The following is a 22,947-nucleotide window of genomic DNA, read 5'->3' as shown; positions in this document are numbered from 1 at the left end:
ATAAATTCATAACTTAACGAGAAAAAAAAGTCATAATATTACGAGAATAAAGTCTCAACTTTAAGAGAAAAGAAAGCTGTAATATTACGAGAATAAAGTCATAACTTTACAAGAAAAAAAAGAAAATATCACGTAAAATTACTTACTTAAAAACTACTTTATAATATTATTCTCGTAAAGTTGTGACTTATCTGAAATGCTCCGTTTTAGTGCATTTCAACGGAACTGCAACGGAATTGCAACAGAATTGCGTCGCCTAGCAACAATTTGGGTCCATGTTTACTTCTTGTCAGCTGATGTCATTCACATACACTGCAACCAGGAAATAGCTGGGACACATTTAGAATGTTTACGTTTAAAACCGTGTAAGGGTCTAAATATTGTATATTTGTGACATCACAAATGGACAGAAATCCTAACGGCTTGTTTCAAACGCACAATTTCTGAATACGGGCCGTGTGTGTTTCTCCGTATATTGAGCGTTTCGATAGTTTCACAGTATTTATAAAGCACTTAAACCTGCTTTATAATATTAAAGACATGAAAATCTCACTTTTTACAATATGGGACCTTTAATGATTAAAAATAACGTTAATTTTTTTAACCAAATTCAGCCCAGTGAAATGTTTAACTTTGCGGTCTAAACATAATATCAGTTTCACACCAGTAAAGCCAGCTGAACTGAAACCTGAAATAGTCTGTTTGTGTGTTTGTGTGTGTGAAAAACCAAGAGGTAAAAAGTTGAGAAAGTTCCCACGAGAACTTTTCTATCGAGAGTCTCTATTCAGGAAGCTGTGGCTTTGCCTTGCGTCGGCTCACATCTCCTCATCAGCACAATGCATATCTGTCTATATATACTGTGTGTGTGTGTGTGTGTGTGTGTGTGTGTGTGTGTGTGTGTGCGTGCGTGTGTGTGTGTGTGTGTGTACACTATGTTTGACAGTCAGATGTCACCCCACGTGTCAGGTGGCCCAGAAGGAAACCCTACAGGAAGTAAGGTCAGACCCAGAGAGGTCACGAAAAAGTCAAGCTGCCTGCTTTTGTCGACAGATTTCAACTCTCGCTACACTCCCTGTCAACTGTCTGTCAACCACAGTCTACACCCAAAGCTTTCAGTTTCCTTTTGGGGAAGACAGAAGTTGTGCCGCTGCAACGATTATGCAAAACAGTACGACAACACTGTGAAGCGTAGTTATCTGCATGAACCATCAGAAACTTATCTGATACTAAAACCCGTTTTAAAAATGTACAATATTTTCCCAAAGTTTGGTTTAATTGTCTGGCGGTAGTCGACGGTTCTCACAGTTGACAAAAACACAAAGCAAGTCGTTTTTGAAATAGAAAGTTTCATATTTAATAAAAGCTCGATCAATGAAAATAACTGATATGAATTCGCGGACGGAGGTAGAGAAGATTGTTGTTTCTTTGAGACTCAAGTTTCAGCTCAAATATCTGTGGACAGTCTGGTCCACAGAGAGCTGCAGGGACGGCTCCTCCACTCCACTGTGAGACACACATGAATAAAATATTAAACCATTTATAAATAATAATAATCTGACTTATAGTAAAAACTTCTAAAATAAAAAAACTAATTGCAAACAAATTAGAAAAAGATTTAATCTAGCAAAAATGTCATCAGGTTCCAGCTTCTCAAATGGGAGAAGTTGCTGCTTTTTTCTACAATTTTATAAAAATAATCAACAATGGATCATGAAAATAATCATCAAGTTGCAGCCTTAAATCAAACCAGCCGTTTACACAAGAATTTAATGCCTCTAATCTCAATGTGGCATGAAAACCATTTTGCAAAGACTTGAAACAAAGAACGTATATTGATAAGAAGTGAAAGTCGATTGTTCGTTCCATTGCAACGTCAGCGTCCAGCAGCAGAGCTACGCCGCCCCCATTTGGACTGAAAGTGACAACCGGACGGCAGTAAAACGTCCGCCTTCAAAGAGCCTTACAAAAGTAAAACTACATTATTTATTTTCTATTGTCATAACTTTTAATTTCTCTAACGAAATGGTCTGGGTTGAACAATAAAAATATTATAAATATGCATACTATTATAACTATTTACTTACTTATTTATTAAATGTTTTTGCCCGGCTGCTTCCCAGAGGAGCATAAAGTGAGCGATGGACATAAGTGGAAGTTAGAAAAATCCAGCACAGATTTTGAGAGCAATCTCAAACTTTTTCATGTCAAGGACCTCCAAAATCAATGTACAATAGACCACAGACCATGGATGTTAGTAAGTTAGTAAATAGCCTACAACTACATTAAATTGTGTTGATGTCACTAGCACTACTAGCTACTGGCCGATAGCCGGTTGTTTCGGAACAGAGACGTTCATACATCCACCACGGTACAGGCTTACAGCATACAGCTCATGGGTGTATTATAAGATAATAAAAGTGGTGAATTACAGCCAACATATCCATTATTACAGCCACATACAGCTAGCAGGAAGCTATATTATGTCGAGAAAAATAACTCTGGATTCAGCTATTAGTTAATTAAACAACTTTTAGGTCATAATGATTTAAATAAGGGCTATTTAAGTGTTCGTACTGTTAAGTTGATTTACCTTAAAAAAAAAAAAAGATCCACTGAGTTACAGACGTCTCTTTCCCAATGTAAGTCTATGGGAAAAATCTTTTTTGGGCCCAATGGCATCACGTGACGGACACGAAAGTTGTAGTACCACTGTTTGGCCACTACTGAAATTTGCCCGGCGCACTTCCTGCGGGGTCTGCTTCACGGAGACCGCCGTGTTTCTACTGAAGTCCAGAACGGACAAACCAAATAGAAGAAACATGATGAACTAGACGTCACCTGAAAGCCACCTACTAGATGCCACTAAACCCTACACACTGCTCCTTTAAATCAAGTGACACACACACACACACACACCTGAGGACATAGGTAACAGAGAGGATGCAGAGCGGCTGGTGGGCGCCGGGCCTGGACTTGGAGGGTCGGACGCTGGGGATGACGGCACTGTGACTCTCCACCCAGACGTAACCTCCACCTCTCACCAGCATCCTGTACTGACCGCTGACTGACTGACTCTTATAACACACTGCAGGGGGAGGTGAAGTTAGATATTTAATAATAATAATGTGTATTTATGTGTGTGAGTGCATCGCTACTCACAGTTGAGATGATTTTTGGTCAAACAGTTTGTGTCCAGCGTGTGACAGAGATCGTAGATGGAGCGGCCCAGCAGCTCCTCACTGCTGTAACCTAAAAGCAGAGTCATTCTGCAAAAACACAAAAGAAGGAACGATATTTATTTATTTTTGATGGACTAGTCTATAAGCATCAACTAATATTAATGAATTAGTTACTGTTCGTCCTTCCAATTTACTGAGTTTTACTTATTCAGCACCAGACGAGTTTAAAGTTTACTGATATTATGCAGTCGTAGGTCTAAATTTAAAAAAGGGGAAGGTAAAAAGGGAACAGTTATACTTCTGAATGATTCTTTTTCATTTTTGTCACACTAAATTAACCCTTAAAATCAAGTTTTCTCTTTCTGTATCCCATTAAAGCTGCAGTAGGCAGTATATTTTTGGCATCATTGAGCAAAAATTCCATAATAACCTTTCAGCATATTGTAATTCAAGTGTTCTGAGAGGAAACTAGCTGCTGCACCTCCTCATGGCTCTGTTTTCAGGCTTTAGAAAATCTAGCCCGTGACGGGAGACTTTGACCAATCACAGGCCATTTCATTGAGAGAGCGTTCCTATTGGCTGTTCTCCGGTCATGTGACCGGAACTTGGCGTTCCTTCACCAGATTTCGCAATGGCAGCGGCGTCACAAACATTCTCATTTTACAGCTAAACCGTGCACTACAAGATGATTCTGAAAACATTTGAGGTGTGAAATAGGGATTAACGTAACATAATATTGATTCATATTTCATCAGCGCTGCCTAGTTTGATCGTTTGGTCGGAGTTCGTGAGTGATTGACAGCCGGCTCTCATAGACGGCAGCTGGACAGCAGACCTGTGAAATCTTGCAGATGTCATTAGGAGCACCGGAGGACACCGAGGCACATGCTTTTTTTCAGGTTATCTGTTTCATCTACTACCGTCACGATGTGGCAACCGTTTTAAAAAAATAACTTTTTTTTTAATTATATTTGCTCCAATCTCGCCTACTTCAGCTTTAAGTAGCTTGAAGGAATTTAAAATCATCTCACTCTATTCTATATCAGCTTTTTTTCAAGGAGGCTATATGATGTTAACACTAAGAGAAATATTCAACTTCGAGACTCCATGTTTTTAACGGCTGCATCAGTCCATCAAATGGAAATATTCTAGGTGCCTTGTGCATCATTTTACACATTCCCCCCCAAAATGCAGCCTGACATATTTGGCATCTTTGGAAACTTTGAGATTTCCACTAAAATTTAAAATGAAGTTTGAGTAATGTTTGGCTGCACAGCATGCATATGTAACAGGTCAGTGATAAATGTGAGACAGAGGATGCTTCTTTGTGTTGTTAATAATATACAGTAATTAGAACTTCAACGACTAAACGATTAGTTGTGGACTAAATTAATCTGCAACTATTTTGATCAATTAATCGGTTTGAGTAATTCTTTAAGGAAAAAAAATAAAAAAGATCTGATTCCAGCATTTTCTGGTTTCTTTACTCCTCTATGACAGTAAACTGAATATCTTTGGACAAAACAAGACAGAGAGTTTATTTTGCTGTCAAGTGTGTGTCTGTGAATCACCTCTGGTCACAGTACGTGAACTTCATGTCCATGCTGTGCTGGCTGGTGAAGGTGTGTGTGCTGAGGAGTGTGTGTGAGAGGGGTAGAGGCTGGCAGGTCAGCAGCAGGCAGGAAACCGAAGACGAGGCGACGCACACCTTCGTTCGTCCTTGACAGTGGAGAACCTAAAACAACAGAGAGAGAGAGTGTAAGCCAGATAAATATGATCAGAGACGGTTTTGCTGCTTGATGATGTTGGTGTGGTGATGTTTCTCATCAACCTTCCACGTAGCTGACTTGAGGTTGGCGCTTCTTCCTCTGTGTGTCAGAGCGCTTTTTATCCTCATGACAAAGTCCCTCTTTGCACTGCACCAAACTTCCTCTAAAAAACAAGCAATTTAATGAGCTACAGGGATAAACATGTTCACATCTGTATAAAAAAAACCACAACACACGACCACAGAATGATATACAACCAAAACTGAACATAGACTCTTGCCGCCGACAATCCTCGATGCTCACGCACACACACCTGCTGTTATACGCAGGTTGTTTCTGATTTCTTCGTGGTCACAAGGGTGCGTAAACTCGAAAATATTGTGTCCCATCAGCTCAGTCTGTCAGAGAATATAAAGTACATATTCATCTTCTGATCCTTCATCCTAAATGTATACCATTATATCATTCACGTAAGAAATGTGTGTGTGTACCTGTGTCAAGCCCATGTACTTGCTGACGTTGTCAGACAGGTAGATCATGTCTCCCTCAGTGGAGAGGACAATCATAAATCCCTCCAGGATCCTCAGGTACATGTTCGTCTCCTCCGAGGCCTCGAAATCCTCCGTTTCTTTCTCCTCCAACTCCTCCTCCTCCTCCTTACGTGCTCCGTCACATTCCTCTCCACCTTCCATCACTTGTCCACATTTTACTGTGGGACTGGCCTCTGCTTTTGTCCCAGTCTTCCCTGAGACAGCGCAAGAAAAGAAGTGATTTTATTGATTGTGCTACTTTATGCTATTTTTTGTATGATTTTGATCTTTTGACCAGGGATGGTGTCAGATGTTTGATCGGCCCTTAACGTGCGTGATGTGTGTGTGATGACCGTTGGTACCTTTGAGGAGAGTGTGCATGCGTATGTAGCTGAGGGTGAGGCGGATCACCGAGGGCTTGTCCAGGTGAGCTCGGACAGACTGTTGGAGCGGCAGGAGGCGAGACAAATCTTCAAACACCTCAGACTCCACCCGTCGTCTCCTTCTGGCTGCCTCTCGGCTGATGGCCCTGCGGAGGACAGAAGGCAGGAACAAACAACAAACACCCAAAATGACTCAGAGCACGAGAAATTGTACTTTTACTTTATAAAATTTTTGACTGTTTTTATTTTGAATACTTGACTTTGGATTCTTTTTTGTTACCTTATTTACATTGTTATTGATCTTATTTGTTATTATCTAAGTTTTACTTGATCATATTTCATTATTACAATAAAACTACTCTATTTGGAGTCAAAATTATTCAATTTAGTTGTTTGTTATTGATTTTATACTGTGCACAATGGTAGAATGTGATGATGCACAGGGTAAATGTCATGGCCAAAGGCTCCATTGTGTGCACACAGCCTCCTGTAGTGGATATCAGTAGTATTTTATAGCTAGATTCCCTTTCCACAGGTAGAAAACCCATTTGGCACACTTTGGGTATCCAAGTGGCCAAATGGAGAGTTCGCCTGGTCCTATCCTGACTAAAACCTTTGTAGAATCTATGTGCTTTATGTTATTTATATATGCTTTGGCACAGTTGTAGTCAAGGAGTTGCTAAATGAATTCAGTGGCATCTCCGTGCATGGCATCATTGCTATAATGGTGTTATCCACTGTGTAATCTAGAAAACATTTTAGGCGAGGATAAAAATGTAAATCTTTCCTTTGGTTCATCACTATTTACTCAGGCATAGTAACAGTCACAATGTTAGTTACAATGAAGATGAATTCTCTGAGGTTTTACCTATCCATAGAGATCAAGATCATTCATATAGACTTGGTAGTTGTGGAGCTATTCTTGATTTATTTTGGGTTTGTCTGTCTAGGTGAATCACACCTTCCAGCACACTATACTAGGGCTTAAGAGGTTAATAACATTTAAATGGATTTTATGAAATAAAAACTACATTAAGTACATGTAAGTTACTATAAACTCATACTGCATTACTACATTGAAACGGTAACTTTTTGTTGTACAACAGAAAGTACTATTGTGTTTGTTTCTTGTTATTACAATTCATTCAATGATTTTCATCCAAAAATTCAACTGAGTCAAAGTGAGACTTGCAGAGGTGTGAGACAGCGATGTGCATTTACTCAAAGACTCTTTCAGGTATTTTTCTCCACTAAAGTTCAGAAGGAAATACTGTACTGTTACTGACTTTTTACTATACATTTTTCTTACTACTAGCTGTAACTTTGTAGATTCGGATTCAACCTTCAGCATGACTGAGAGCCGATAGAACATCACTTTAACTCCAAAGCGTCAACTTTGCATAAACTCTGAAAAACAGTGACGTCTCAGTTTGATGTCAGAGTGTGACCTTTTGACATTATCTGATGAGACTGTGGAGAATTTCTCAACATGTAGGGAAGCATGTAATACGACACCGGTGAGTTACGAAACCTCAAAATTGAGGTTTTCATGCTTTCATGAGCACGCTTACTTTTACTTTTGAAATTGTACATTTTTACTGCTCACTTAAGATGTTGATTACAGGAGGTTTAGTTGTATTTTTCCATTGTTGTGTTGTTACTTTTAACATTTCTTTAACTGACTTGAGTAGTTCTTCCATCACTAATGAGCAGATGGGGAAGAACAGTAGTGATTCAAGTTATCCAGATGCCCAATGTGGCCACAACACCATCTTTGTGCTCCACCACATCACCTCAGTTACTAGGGCTGTGTACTGGCGAGAATCTGGCGATACGATACGTATCATGATACAGGGGTTACGATACAATATATTGCGATGTATTGTGATACTCTAAGTAAGGCGATATATTGCAATTTTTTAAATCTAATTTTAGGAAAACTTTCATGGTATGAAGAACACACCACCATATGCATAAAATCTGAGAACAGTGGTATCTGTATTTGCATTTATCTCAGTCCCTGTAACATCCAACATCATAGCACTACTTTGAGAGGGCACATATATCTTTGCAAATGAAATAAAGTATTGACTGAGTTAATCTTTGCATGTAAACTATTAAATAAAACACGATACAGTATCACAAAACATATCGTGATATTCAATTTTTCTATATTTTCTTACACAAAGTTGGAATATGTTGTGTCAAAAACTTATCACTGTGAAGACGGTTATCAAAGTGCCTCAAAGCAACATGCAGCCTTACCTTCTCTTCTCCTTGTTGGCTGTCATCGCGTCCAACAGGCGTCTCTATCCGGCGTCATGGTGAACGTTGGCTCGGAACAAAAGAGACAGTGGCAGCAGGCGTTCACAGCACAGCGGGGAATCTCCCAGCCACAGTTTGCACCATCACAGGTAGTCTAATTAATCAGAGAGGCAATTAGTGGCGCCAAATGTCACAAGGCGAGTGGTCCCCCCCCCCGCAGCACAGATGACTTCTCCTCTCTCTTCTCTGCATGTGCATCACCTACAGGGTGATGAGCACAATGATAGGTCAGCTGGACAGGAAAAGCATCACCCTCTCCTCCCCTTCCTCCCTAATTCTCACCCCTCCCCTGTCTTCTTCTTCTCACACACTTTGAAGCATCGAACAGAACAGATCTGCTGGGCGATAAAACAAAAAAAAAAGAGGAGGTAAAGACGACACAGAGGAGTCTGAGAGTGATGTAGACAGCTCAGTGTTTTATTGGAATCAGACCAGACAGGACTAGCCCGGCTGTTGCACTACATTTTGGCACAGAGTAAGATAGTGTGACCAGGAACAGCCCTACCCCTGGGTGCACAAAGCTTCACTACACACCGACTCTACTGCACACAGAGCAACCAGCTCGCCTTCAGATATCACTGTACAGTACACGCGACAACAGTCCTTCTCTGTGTGTGTGCGCGTGTGTGTGTGTGTTTGTAAGAAAGAGAGTGAGGAGAAGAGGGAGAAGAGAGTCTGTATGTGGTGTTTTTGTCTGTGTGTGTGTGTTTGTAAGAAAGAGAGTGAGGAGAAGAGGGAGAAGAGAGTCTGTATGTGGTGTTTTTGTCTGTGTGTGTGTGTTTGAAATGAGAGGTAATTCAGCTGCTGGTTTTCCACATTTCTTTTCGCCCGGCTGTAACAGACCTATGATAGTATAGTTATAGTATTATACACCTCCAGATACACTTTACAATAATAATAACTATAATAAAAAAAAAAAAGAAAGAAAGAGAGCGATAAGAAAGAAAAGCCATTCTTGAAAAAAAAAAGAAAAAAAAAGTCAGAAAAGCGAGTGGTTTTGGCTGAGTGAAGTGAGACTGGAGGCAGGAAAGGGGAATTGGTGCTTTTGGGGGGAGAGGGGAAGGAAAAAGGGGGGAGGAGGGGCGGCTGAAAACACTGATGGTAACTATAGAAACAGAAATGCCGAGAACTAAAAGTCACACACCGACAGGGAGGAAGAAAAATCACGCATTCACACATACGAAAATGTACATTCACGACAAAAAAAACCGCCCACGGGCCAGCACATTCACGCCGGCGGGACAGACTCTGAAACTATAGCAGATGGATGAAATAGCTGGAGATCGGGCTTTACGCTGCTACACAGGCCGCCTGTAACACTCTGCTCCACATAATTAGTTCAATAGCCTGTAACTTGTAAGCTCGACATTCACTTTGTACACACGAGACAGGAGCGTGATGAGCGCAAAGAGTTCAATCATTATCACAAAAAAAAAAAAAAAAAAATTTTGAGGAGAAAAAAAAAAAAGACAAAAATTACACATGAACAAACAAATAAAATATATAGATAGTCAGGGTATTGCACAAAAGGGTATTTGGCCCTAACTGGTCCACAATAAGGACAGTAATAACACAGGTAGGGTGCTTGTCCATGCGCCACGACTCTCCTTTTACTAGCAGACAATACCAACACAATACAGCCACTCAACACAGGCTATATACAGGCCTCTGCACCCAGCACCCACTGCACAGTCCTGGTGCTGGGGAGAGAAGCAGTGTCAGTGTGTGTGTGTGTTTTGGTTGTCTGAGCAGTATTGTAAATCTGTGTGTAAATCTGCATTAAAAGTGTGCAACGTGGGAGTGTGTGTGTGTGTGTGTGTGTGTGTGTGTGTGTGTGTGTGAGAGCGTGTACAGGTGTGTATATTCATATTCATAGTCATATTCATATTTATATTCATAATAAACCCAGGCAACAAGAACAACACAATGCAAGTAAAGAATATTTCAAAAAGTAACAACAACCAATAGCTTCAAAGTAAAGGAGTGACCGTGTGTGTGTGTGTGTTTGTGTTGTAAAGGGATTTATGGTTCTATACATGTATGAGTGTCAGCAGTGTGTGCCAAGTTTAGTGTTGTTGGATCAGTGTGTGTGTGTGTGTGTGTGTGTGTGTGTGTGTTAGGTCTGCGTCTCCTCGGGGGCGCAGTAGGAGAAGTCTTTGAACTCCTCCTGGTTGATCTGTCGGATGATGGCCTCGTCCGTGGGCGTCAACACCGGGTCCTCCTTGGTGAAGTCCTGGTCAAAGTTATTCACATCTCGCTTGGTCTTCTGCAGAGGCATGCACACACACACACACACGCACACACACAGAGAAAGGGGAAGGACGTCAGAGGAAGAACCTTCACTAAAAAATTGAGTGCTTTAAAAGTGACATTAGAGCGACACCTTCTGACCGAGATCAGACTTACTGCCTTTTCTGTGAAGATAACACACACACACCTGTGCATATTGTTACCTACATGTGTGCAAACTCAGGCTGCGGTCGAAAAGTCAAAAAATTACGTCCTATTGTCTTTTCCTAACCACTTTTCCTTTTCTGTGTATACAAAATACATATATGGAAATAAGATTGATTGGATTATTTTCAACAGTAGTATAAAACATTACATGTCCCTTATAAATTAAAAATAGAAATAGGCATAACGGTAGCAAAATATTGATTCATATTTGATCAGCGCTGCCTAGTTTGACCGTTTCATCGGAGTTCATGAGTTTCGCGAGCAGTGATTGACAGCTGCTTTAGAGACTGCTCGGCTCTGATTGGTTGTTTTCCTTTGGAAATCTTGCAAATGCGATTAAAAGCACTTGGAGGACACAGAGGCACATGATTTTTTCAGGATATAGCGAGCGTTTTATAAAAATAACTTGTTTTTTTCACATTTGCTCAAAGTAACCGACTGCAGCTTTAACAAAATAAGACAAACTTCTTGAATGCATCAAAGTTGAACTTTGTCTTTACACAAAGCAGCCAAACATGAACTTTACTAAAAATCTAATTCAGGCTAAAATTAGCAAAATTATGATTCAAAGCGAGGCTATTTAACTATAACTGCTACAGGAGCAGAGCCTAATTGCATTCTCCCTCTTTATTTTTCCACCACTATAAACGTTTTGTGAGCTATTAGCTGTCGCCACAAGAGGACCTCGTTTTACTGTAAACTGAGTGTTCTTGCAGCAGGACAACTTGTGGATGTGTGGAGAATAAAATCTTAACATCCTGCATCTGCTGATCTCTAAAAGCTACAGTAAATCTGTGCAATAAATACACAAGCACCTTAACACTTTAATCCTTGCAGGTTATTTTTTAAGCTGCTGTGTTGTCAATGTCAAATGTCTCTAGGTTGTTTTTTTTTAAGATTATTTTTTGGGGCTTTTTTGGGCTTTATTTGATAGAGACAGTGACAGTTATGAAAGAGGGAGACATCACGGATGTTTAAAGAGAACTGGATACAGCGTTGGAGGCGGGCTTCTGTTCATTCCTATGAGAGTTGCTCAGAGGCGCATGAAGCCAAAATGGCTCGACTGACGAGTAATAAAGTACCCGGATCATCCCGCGATCTTCCGAAACCATTGGGCCCATAGAGCAGGCGCCTTCCAGCCCTCGCTCCAGCCTCGGTCTGGGTCTCATTCACATGAACGGAGAAAGGGAAATAACTCTGGATTCGGCTTTCAGTGCATTTTACAACTTTTAGGACCTAATGATTTAAATAAGGGATATTGAAGTGTTCATACTGGGAAGTTGATTTACCTCCAAAAAAAATTATAAAGGCACATCGCGAGCGCGCATGACATCATATCCGTTGGATTTTCCCGGAAAAGCCGGCCCACGTTCTTCACATTAAAAGCAGGCTGATAGAGGAAACCCAGAAAGTTGCGGAAGGTCTCATTTTGTAGGTTCACACATTGGCAATAAAAAACGTTTATATGTGTAAAAACTTACATACAGGCCCTTTAAAGGTAGGATACATGCATCTATAAGTACAAGGAAACCAATAGATCGTCACAGTTCACAGTTTTGTTAATAAAGCATTAGTGTGTGTGTATGTGTGGTGTGTGTTTCTTACAATCCGGGGTTTAAAGGGTGGTTTGACTTTTCTCTGCTCCAGCAGCACCCAGTCGATCTCTCTGAAGAAGGCATGGGTCTTGATGGCCTCCTCACAGCCCTGGGTCACCACGCAGCCCAGACGCTTGGCCGGGTTCTTGGTCATGAACTACACACAAACAAACAAATCAAATTTCATATGTGTACCTGTATGTATATGACAAATAGAGGTTTCTTCTTCTTTCTTTCTTTCTTCTTAACACACACTTCTAATTCGATCTGAAAGCCGACCCCCTTTAAGACGCTTTATGGATGCGGTCTCATCCATAAAAATGACGAGGACAGAAGCAGAACGAGGGGTTGGGCAAAAAGCATTTGAGTGCTAATAATAGAGCGGAGGCATTAATGGCTCTGTGGTACAAACAAAGAGGTGTAGTGATGAAACAGGTCAGCAGAGTGCTGGTGTTATTTACCGCGACTGAAAGCTGCGTCTCTTTTGTTCTGCCGTCTGTTCAGGATTGTAAGAGCACTTTGGTTTTATGATCACATTGTTATTGCTTTAACCTCTTTGACTGACTTTTTTTTTTTTGTATTCTTCTCGGTATCAGAGCAAAGAGGATCGTAACACCTCGGTGATAAGTGCACTTTGAATGAGTTCATTTGTTCATGGGCAGCTCTGAGGATAGAAACATGAATGATAGTGACAACTGGTATAGGACGACGACGACGACAAACGCCGGAAATCTGTTTGCACTAAGTGAAAGTTTAGGAGGTCACAGTAGACATTCACTTCATAATGCAGTACGGTGATTTGAAGGTAAAAACACATGTTGAGCTTCTACAGTAGGTTACATATAACTGTTGTTTCAACAGCATTTAAACGACTGTATTTCCACATTAAAACCTAGCCTTTTAAATTGGGTTAAAACAACAGTTATATGTAACCTAGTTCCAGTTTGTGCCTCTCATGTGTTACCATTAGATTCAAGTCAAATGTGACAGCTGTTGTTGCCTGTTGGGGTTCAGTTTGCCATGTTATGATTTGAGCATATTTTTTATGCTAAATGCAGTACCTGTGAGGGTTTCTGGACAATATTTGTCATTGTTTTGTGTTGTAAATTGATTTCCAATGATAAATTACATAAAGCAGCATATTAGCTCACTCCCATGTTGATAAGAGTATTAAATACTTGACAAATCTACCATTAAGTTACATTATGAACAGATAAAAAATAAGCAGTTCATTTGCGATTAACTATGGACAATCATGCGATTAATCATGACTAAATATTTTAATCGATTGACAGCCCTAAATTCAATCATTTAAAATTAAACTATTCTTCATTTTGCCATGGACGCCTTTGAGCGCCTGCTGAAGAAGAGGAGATGCACTCTTTTAAGAATGTAATAGCTCTTCAAACTCTAATTAATAATCAAATAAAGAAAATGTTAAAAGAGGAGTATTACGGTGGCGAGACAACTCGTACCGCTCTGAGGATAGAAACGGCTTCTTTGCTGAGCCACACGGGGTAGAGGACGTCGTCGTGGAGAATCGACTCGAACAAGTCGTCTTCGTTATCAGCTTCGAACGGAGGCTGTCCGGCCATCATCTCATACATTAGCACGCCCAGGGCCCACCAGTCCACAGAGGCTCCGTACTCCAGCTCCTGCAGGATCTGAACCCAACAACAGGACATGGTTCAACATCGAGGACAGGAAATACTGTGACACAGGTCCGCTGGTGCAAAGGATTTGATTAGAAAACTCTACTCTGACAGAGTTAGCATGCAGCTTTAGTCATGATGTCTAGCTCTGTTTTTCCTGGCAATGTGTGAAACCCAAATTGTTTCCATACTTTACTGTATGTGTAGTGTTTACCATGTTGGATTTAAAATGTGAGGGTGCAGGTCGTATCCACGTGGACTCTCTGCTGTTTTCTACTTTCTTGCTTCGGCGTGACCGGCTGCGGTTTGTTTTGGTTGACGGATACAGAACGGATACAGAACTGATATGACGTCACGTTACTCAGACTACAACAATAAAAGTGGCAACTTAAAATCGTGATACATAGGTGAATCTATTTTCTTAATAGATAATGAAAATAACTGTTAGTTGCAGCTCTACCAGTAAGATAAAACTGCACTTTAGTTAAGTGTACTTCGGTAACAGAAGAGCAAAGGGGGAGCTCACCTCAGGGGCGATGTAGTCAGGCGTGCCACAGAAGGTTGTGGTGGTCACTCCGTTCTTGATGCCCTCTTTGCACATGCCGAAGTCTGCCAGCTTACAGTGTCCCTCTGCATCCAACAGGATGTTATCCAGCTTCAGATCCCTGAGAGTGAAGGACACAGAGGGAGAGAAAGAATTAACACCATCTGGTTTCCATAACAGTTGAACTCGCTGGGAGAAGTGAGCATGCGATGTAAAAAAAAGAAGAAGAAAAAAAAAAACCCAGTGAGAATCACCATGTTAAAGTGTGAAACATGGTGCCATGCACCTTCTGGTGAGAAAACCATTTGTGATATTCCATAATAGTGATTCTCAAAGTGGAGACTCTGTCAGGGGGTCATATATCTACAGATGGAGACCATTTGCGCCAATAAAACAAGCATATTGTGTTCATTACTCCCACCCACGTTAGCTTTGGGCCAATAGAAACGCTGATATGATTGTGACACACAGCAATAAGTTCATTATTTTAAAGTTGAAGCACTTACTGAAAGTCAGCTTTAAACCTGTAATTATAAATATCTGGATTTATTAGGACTATGTCAGTCTTGTTACTGTTCATTTTCTGAAAGCTTTTAAGATCAATTACATGACACGTAGGCTATAAATGCTGTCAAGTTGAGTCCAAATGCTAATATGAATAAAATCACCTTATGTTTAAAGGTATATACGTGGTAATAATAACATTCAATAACACTGCAAATCTCCCCCTCTGTCGGACTAATAAAGGATTATCTCATCTTATCTTAACATGAATCAAATTGAAATGTGTTTCTGTTTATCACTATGAAACAACTCTGAAGTATTTAGGTTAGAAAGGTTTAGAATACAAACAGCTCAAATGGCATCTAATAGTACAAATGTTAGTAAGCATTATGCTTAATCGGTTTTACGATTAAGAGGGGGTCTTTGGAAAATATTTGGTAACACTTCATTTTACAGGTCCGCAAATGTCACGGTAATTAGGTGATAATTAGTGACCTATTTGAAATTTCTTTGGAATTACTGCCAAATTACCACGATATTTACCTCAAAGTTGATCAAAAAATTACTTTATTATAAACATTATTTAATAATTATATTCTGCTATTTCTCAATAGCTGGTAATTTATTTAAGGAAAAGATAACAAAGTTAATTGATATGCTTTATTTCCATGTCTGCTGGTAAATAGATGATGATTAGCAAATAACGTATTTGAAATTTCTTAAAAACTTCCCTGAATAACTACCAGGTTACATTTGTGTAGACAATAAGTCACATAATGGTGAGATTTGTGCCTGATCAGAAGTGTCTTCTATTAGTTTTGGTTTTCCACCTCCGATGAAGAGCAGCCGCTTTTCAAGCCTAAGGGCCCTATTTTAACCATTATATGTTAATTTAGCATATCATTGTTAAATAATGTTTATAATAAAGTAATTTTCCATAAATTTTGAGGTAAATATTGGGGAAATTTGTCAGTAATTACAAAGAAATTTCAAATAGGTTACTTGCTAATTATCACCTAATTAACATGAAATTTGCGGACCTGCAAAATGAAGTGTTACCTAATTTTCTCCACCATAAGGAGTCCCTGTTCCCAAAAAGTTTGAGAACCCCTGGGCTAATAATCCTTCAAATAATTAGTCAAATTCTCCGGACTTACCAATCAGGATTCACCTCTAAAACAAGACAGAATATGACTATTATGAAGAATTTATTAGATATTTCTAGCTTAAAGTGTTTTAACATTGTTAAGGTCATCCTTGGCTGAAAAATATAAGTAGGCGTTGGGGGCGTTTACCTGTAGATGACCCCGTTGCGGTGCAGGAACATGAGGGCTGAGGTGACTTCGGCGGCGTAGAAACGAGAGCGAGGCTCGTCAAACTTCCTGGATCGCTGAATCTGGAACATCAGGTCTCCTCCGTTCACATATTCCATTACAAAAAACAAACGGTCCTGCAGAGAGAGAGAGAGAGAGAGAGAGAAAGAGAAACATTAGATAAAGAAAACAGTATAGCTACAACTAACGATTAATTTCATTATACAGATTTATCGATAAGTTGTTTCAGAATCAAAAATACTTTATTGATCCCGGAGAGCGTTACAGTTGCTCTTATAAACATAAAGAAATGTAAGAAAATAGAAATAAAGGAGTATGCAACATGTAAATTACGTACATAATGCTACACTATAAACACAATATATGTAATGAAATATAAGTAAGTAATACAATTAAAAATAAGAAATGAGCGTATAAAAAATATGTACAAATATTGGCATTAAGACGTGCAATATAGAACATATAACCACAGGGAAAATAAGTAAATACAAAATGCTGAGAAGTGGGATCTATTAAGTGTATTAAATATAAATGCCAGAATGTTATAAATAAGAATTACATAAGAATATTTCTTGAAATGTACAGTATAAATGCAGTATTAATGACAGAGTATTGCACAGATGACGTCCTCAAATGTCTTGTTTTGTCCAAAACTCAAAGATATTCAGTTTAACGTCATAGAGGAGTAAAGAAACCAGAAAATATTCACATTTAAGAAGCTGGATTCAAAGAATTTTGACTTATTTTTCTTAAAAAATGACTCAAACTGATTATCAAAATAGTTGGTGATTAATTTAATAGTTGACAGCTAATCGATTAATCGTTGCAGCTCTAGAAAACGGAGAAAACTATCACATCTGTATGTGTGTGTGTGCAGGGTGGTGGTCCTACCCGTGTCTGGAAGCAGCAGTAGAGCTGGGTGAGGTAGGGGTGTCGGCGGGCGAGGGCCAGGATGCGCTTCTCGGTCATGGTGCAGTCCACGTCGTCGTCCTGCAGGATCACGTCCTTCTTCAACACTTTGACGGCGTAAACCTCCTCCGTCCCCTTTAGCTCCGCCAACATCACCTGGATGACGGAAATTACCATTATGTTTGAAATCAGAATTACAAAATATTAAAACTGTTTTTTAAACTCTGAAATCTACTATTACACTGAAAATCTTTTGGTTTTAGACTGTATATAATATGTTGACTTGGGGAAACTTTGGTATAAAATATACATTTGGGGAACATAAATTTAATATTTACTCTCATTTTAGCTCTGTTTTGGTCTCCACCTTAGCTGCTAAATGTTCAGCAGCTAGTCGCAAACTTTGCCTGTCAGCTGTTCGTTGCTGTTCAGGTGGTGTTTTTCAATTCATCAGAGCTTTTTTTTTGGTAAAAACAGCTGCCAGACAAACAATATTAATGTGAGCAGTGAGAGGGAACCAAAACAGTAAAGTTGTGACCATAAAACCAAAACAATGAGCTGAAAGACAGTAAAAGGCTCAGTGGAGCTGAGGGGAACTGCAGAGTTTGTGTGATCATTTTCTGTCCGTTACGAGCAACTTGTTTCAAATTTATACAGTCATTTGAGCAGGTGTTAATAAAAAAACATAAAAACATTGATTAATGCAGCTTTAATGTTATCCATAACTGCATGTGAGACAGACAGTCTTTTCCCCATTTTGTTTGCGTTGTCTACGTTCTTTTCTGTTTTTTCAAATGGAAACGCCCACTCAGCCGTTAGCAAAAAGCGGTGACGTAGGTTACCAAAGTAAGCTAATAGAAGCTAATCAATAAGGTTATGGATAATGTGAATGGTAGCACTAGCTGAGTCAAAGTTAGCTGTGCTAAGTTTGGAAATAACTGAAAGGGTTAGTTCGGATTTTTGTGGGGTAATATGTATACTCCTGCGTTCTGCGAGGTAAAATTACTGTTTTTATGAATGCAGTCTGGTGGCTTTAAAGACAGCAACGTAACGGCTTCAGTTCCCCCTCAGAAAGAGCGGTCTGATGACGAGGTAAAGTGGCTGTGGACAGGAGCAGCAGAAAAACATATTTTAGCCCCCTAGAAAAAAAATCAATATCAGTTGAAGTATACATATTTAGAATATTTACACTGCTTTACCTCGCCGTTATATCGCTGTCTTCAAAGCCACCAGACTCCATTCACAAAAACAGTAATTTTACCTCTCAAAACACTGGAGTTGCTGCTCTACCGCTGCATTGATTAATAAGTTGGTTTGTGTTATTGTGTGACTTCCGGATCCAAACTAACGTGACATCCACACACGTGCCGGTACTCGTGTCGACCTCCATCTAAGTTAGTGTACATAATACACTGACCATAAGGTTGCAAAAATACTGCTTAGGTAGCAGCATCATCCTGCAGAAAGCTACGTCAGGTCACGTGGAAATTTTTTTTTAAAAGGCCATAGTGAAATAGCATTTTCTGAGAAGCTACAGAGTGATATAAAAACCTATAATGTTTTAAAACTTAAGTTAAAGACAGGAACTAGCCTAGTTTACTGTTTGGTACATAGTGAAATGTAATGTGTAAAAACAGCTGCCTCCATACAACATAATTGACATGTGCATTGTTCTATTCTGGTCCCTGATATTCCTGACGTCTCTTCTGAATAAAGGAAACTATGAAGAACAGTGTTAAAAGAACAAAAAAAAAAACTGTTTCAATTATGAACATAATGAGCAGTAAACAAACAAACATCCCCCTCAAACGCCTCCTCCGTGTCGCCGCACCTTGCCGAAGCTGCCTTTGCCGAGAACCTTGATAAAGTTGAAGTCCTTGAGGGTCCTCCTCTGGATCTGTCCGTTCTCCCTGCCTGCCGAGGAAGAGGACGAGGAGGAGGAGGTGGTGGAAGAGGAAGAAGAGGAGGAGGAGGAGGAGTGTTGGGGTCCCTGCTGGTCGAGTGACAGCGCGTCCTGCAGGCGATCTAACTGTGCCAAGTCTGTGGGTGTCAACGGAAAAGCAGATCAGCGAAAACAGGCCGACTGTCTTTTTTTTTCCACGTCAGCTCGTTTTTAGAAATGTTGCTCATAATTTGTTACCGATTACTTTTCAATAAACTTTAAAAAATGATGATCAGGTCCCCTGTTGAAACCTGGCATGACTCAGCTACAGTATCTCTGACCAGGGTGATTAAATAGCAGCAGAGTTGTTCATCAACGTTTGGCTCCGGAAAACAAAAATGGGAATCCTTCCACAAAGAGAAAGTTAACTTTTATTTCTCGGCTTGCAAAGTGTGAGATGACGATGACTAACTGTGACAACCAAATGGTGGTGGGCGGACGGGGATAATTCTTAGATTATGTAAGTTTAGTCTTATATATACAAGAACAATAACACGTTCAACTACTTACTTCTTAAAAGGAGCAACAATATTGTTCCTGAAATGGAAATACTACCTCTTACTGGTAAAATTAACACATTAAAACCACATGCTGCTAAGAACGCATCTCAATGGGCTTTGAAATGTCTGTTTGTGTCAAATCTGTGTTTTCTGGTGTGTGTGTGTGTGTGTGTGTGTGTGTGTGTGTGTGTGTGTGTGTGTGTGTGTGTGTGTTGTGTTGAGTGTTACCCTGCTGTGAGGGGGAGGTGGGGACAGCTGGCTGGCTGAAGCTGTTGTCCTCAGTCTGGGAGAGCTCAGGAGGAGACTGGGGAGGGTCCTGCCCTGGAGTCAACTGGAAAGAGAGAGAGACAACATGACCGTTCCTTTGGGCTCTTAAAATCGTTCACTTGAATCACGAGTCTGGGCGTTGAATCTCAGTTTCTCAGTCAAAGCGTTTGACTTTGCATCAATTTCCACAGAGATAAACAGAATAAAACCTTCAGCAGAGGCCTGTACTACGAAGCAGGATCTGCGGTTAGCGAGGTAACTTCAGGGTTAACCCATCTGGGTTTTCCGTCCTATGAAGGTGGTTCACGTCTTACAGGGGTAGATCGCCATGGTAACTTATGCTGAACAGCTAACCTGCTCCGCAGCAGGTTATGTGAGAGATCAACTCGTATAAAAGCACCGCCTACTGACCAATCAGAGCTCGGTGCGCGGGTCATATGATAATATTACACACATATGAAGAAGTTTAAATCATAATCCAAGCTAAAAACAACACAGTTTAAACTGACAGATGCAGGAAGGACAGCTGGCTGTATGCTGTGGGTGTTTACCGCTTTGAATTATGTTTTTATATTAATTTATTTATTTGCTCTTGAGTCCGTTTCACACCGCAGCTGAAAGAAGGTTGAAATAGTCACACACGCCAAATTGTTCTTAATGGTCATAATGAAGTGTAATCCATTCATCCATTACGCTACTAAAAGCTATTTATAGATAGACGACTATAACTGCACTTTGAGTATTCCGTTAAATTAATAAGTCTGTTAATTTACACATTCACACATCGGGAGTTTTTTCTTTTGCCAGCTGTCCTTCCTGCATTTGGCAGCTTTAACTGTGTTTATTTTAGTCTGGATTAAGTGTTTAACTTTTTCGTATTTGTATAATATAGCTTGCTCTTCCTTTGTTAAATGTGCCGCTCTGCCTGTCTGTCCACAAGTCAGTAGACTTGTCCATGTCTGTGATTGGTCAGACGCTGCAAACACCTCCCCGTTCATGTGAACGCGCTCACAGCCAGACTGAGAAACCCTGGGTTGATTTACCGAGTTGATAATCAGCGTCGTAGGACCGCTTAGCCGAATCACATTTGTTAGGGATAGTTAAGCCAGATAACGAGAGAGATACCCTGGGTATGTTGAACTCGCTTCGTAGGCCTCAGGTTAAAAAATGTTTTACAAATCATACCGTCTCAAATATGAGGAGAGGGCGCATGCAACGACCAGCAGTCAGTTTACAAGTTTGTTCTGTCTTGTTAAGTTAATTTTTTGTAGTTATCATCCTGTCTAATGCCCGATCCCTCCGCAATAAGACCAACACAAGCTCAAAGATGCCTGTATCCTGGCTTTCACAGAAACATGACTTGGGGGAGAAGGACTCCGACGGTGAGATGGCGATAGATAGGTTTTTAGGGCTCCGCTTCGCACCGACTGGGAGACTGCGACCACCGGCAAGTCATGCGGAGGTGGGGTATCTCTCTATGTGCGATTAATCGTGGACAATCATGCGATTAATCGCCATTAAATATTTTAATCGATTGACAGCCCCAGTAAAAATATTGGATATATCTTTTTAAAACATCTGTATAAGTGAGCCTAATTGCAATTTTAAAAAGGACCAGATCCCTCTACAAATATTCAAATTTGACAAGTTGTAGGTTTCAAATGTTGAAACAATAAAGCCTCCATATGAATACAAATATCTTTATTATCTGTGAGAATGACTCGTTACCTTCCTCCTGCGCTGTGCGGTGTTGGAGATCTTGTCGGGTGTGACTCCCAGGTCAGCCAGGACTTTAGCGATTCCTCGGGCGTCCACACCGCAGTTAGGAGCTACATTGGTCTCACAGCGCCGGTGCACATTCATCTTACACACTGCACAACAACAAACACACATGGAAATGATTCTCAGGTTAAACGCAGGAAGGCTTTCTGGCTCAAACACTGGACCTTGTAGTTAAAGACATCAAAACTGCGCTGGAAGGTGTGATCAATAGAAAACAGACTATCTGCTTTCTCATGGTATTTTACTTTGGAAAGAAATAGTTTCATAAATTTATTAAAGACATAAATTATTTCAGGTAAATTTATTCCAGCCACTAGAATGGTGTTTTAGGAAAGACGAAATCATGAGTGAAACCTCAAAAATACATGTTGCACCAGGATGTCTCATTGAAAGACATCATGTGCTTCCTATGTATTATGTTTTTATTATATGTAAAAAGCTTCTTGCACAATCCCTTTACCGAATGTTTCTTTAAATTTGATTTCTTTTAAGTCATCAATGAATTGCCTGGCATTTTGTCTTCTCTTTTTGTTCTTTGAACTTGTTTAAAGGTTATTGTTTTTGTTTGTATTTGAATTATCAATAAAGAAAAAGGAGAAAAACAGAGGTAACACATCATTTTGGGATGCTATTACTGAATTTTTATAGAACTGCAACTAACAATTATTTCCATTATTGATTCATTTTTTTTCCTCAATTAATTGCTTAGTGTATAAAAATGGTGAAAAAAAATGCTCGTCACGCGTTCTGAAAGCCAAGGTGGTATCTTCAAATTGCTCGTTTGGTCCAAAAATACAGTCCACAACTACAATACTACATTTAAAATCATTTAAAAAACTGAAAAAGCATGAAATCCTCGCATGTAAGAGGTTCCTAGAATCAGCAAATATTCAACATTTTGCTTGATTGATTATCCGAATCATTAATTCATTTTAGAAAATGTTTATAATTGTAGACACGTGGCTGGTTTTGGGCACTATTTCATTAGAAAACAGCAAACATTTTCTCAGAATGTAAAGAAATCCTTCAAAAGAAATTTCTGGATGTGGTCCAAAAAGTATTCCCTTCTTCTTTCATAACATTTCACCAAATGTCTTTTAAATCTGTTCACCAGCTTTTGATCCTACCGAGTAAGAAACATTTCCTCCTTGGCAGAAATACAAATGTGTGTGTTGGTATTTATTATTAAACTGTAATAAAAATGCATTTTTTGATTGCTTTTATAAGATTAATTAACATTTTCCGCCTTTTCACATTTAGACTCCAAGGAGGTTG

The 22,947-nt window shown here is 39.7% G+C and overlaps 2 protein-coding genes across 2 annotated transcripts in view; both read right to left on the bottom strand.

The window, feature by feature from the left end:
* Positions 1–1,329: 1,329 nt before the first annotated feature.
* Positions 1,330–8,467, bottom strand: epas1a (endothelial PAS domain protein 1a). Its single transcript, XM_037754032.1, has 9 exons — positions 8,127–8,467; positions 5,841–6,007; positions 5,440–5,693; positions 5,262–5,346; positions 5,011–5,111; positions 4,751–4,914; positions 3,160–3,266; positions 2,917–3,085; positions 1,330–1,503 (listed from the first exon to the last, which is right to left on the bottom strand). The coding sequence occupies exons 1-9, from the start codon at positions 8,150–8,152 to the stop codon at positions 1,440–1,442; spliced, it is 1,137 nt and encodes a 378-aa protein (XP_037609960.1). The 5' UTR covers positions 8,153–8,467; the 3' UTR covers positions 1,330–1,439.
* Positions 8,468–8,982: 515 nt separating this feature from the next.
* Positions 8,983–22,947, bottom strand: part of prkcea (protein kinase C, epsilon a) — a 40,928-nt gene continuing 26,963 nt past the window's right edge. The window contains exons 7-15 of the mRNA XM_037753980.1: positions 21,619–21,761; positions 19,852–19,954; positions 19,013–19,221; positions 17,164–17,337; positions 16,234–16,388; positions 14,417–14,555; positions 13,714–13,902; positions 12,249–12,395; positions 8,983–10,452 (exon numbers count right to left, since the gene is read on the bottom strand). Of these exons, the coding sequence (XP_037609908.1) occupies positions 10,303–10,452; positions 12,249–12,395; positions 13,714–13,902; positions 14,417–14,555; positions 16,234–16,388; positions 17,164–17,337; positions 19,013–19,221; positions 19,852–19,954; positions 21,619–21,761 (1,409 nt within the window). The 3' untranslated portion in view covers positions 8,983–10,302. The remainder of the gene's footprint in view (positions 10,453–12,248; positions 12,396–13,713; positions 13,903–14,416; positions 14,556–16,233; positions 16,389–17,163; positions 17,338–19,012; positions 19,222–19,851; positions 19,955–21,618; positions 21,762–22,947) is intronic.

Source organism: Sebastes umbrosus, chromosome 20, assembly GCF_015220745.1.
Source record: "Sebastes umbrosus isolate fSebUmb1 chromosome 20, fSebUmb1.pri, whole genome shotgun sequence".
Classification (NCBI taxonomy): domain Eukaryota; kingdom Metazoa; phylum Chordata; class Actinopteri; order Perciformes; family Sebastidae; genus Sebastes; species Sebastes umbrosus.
This window is presented reverse-complemented; position numbering and strand designations above follow the sequence as displayed.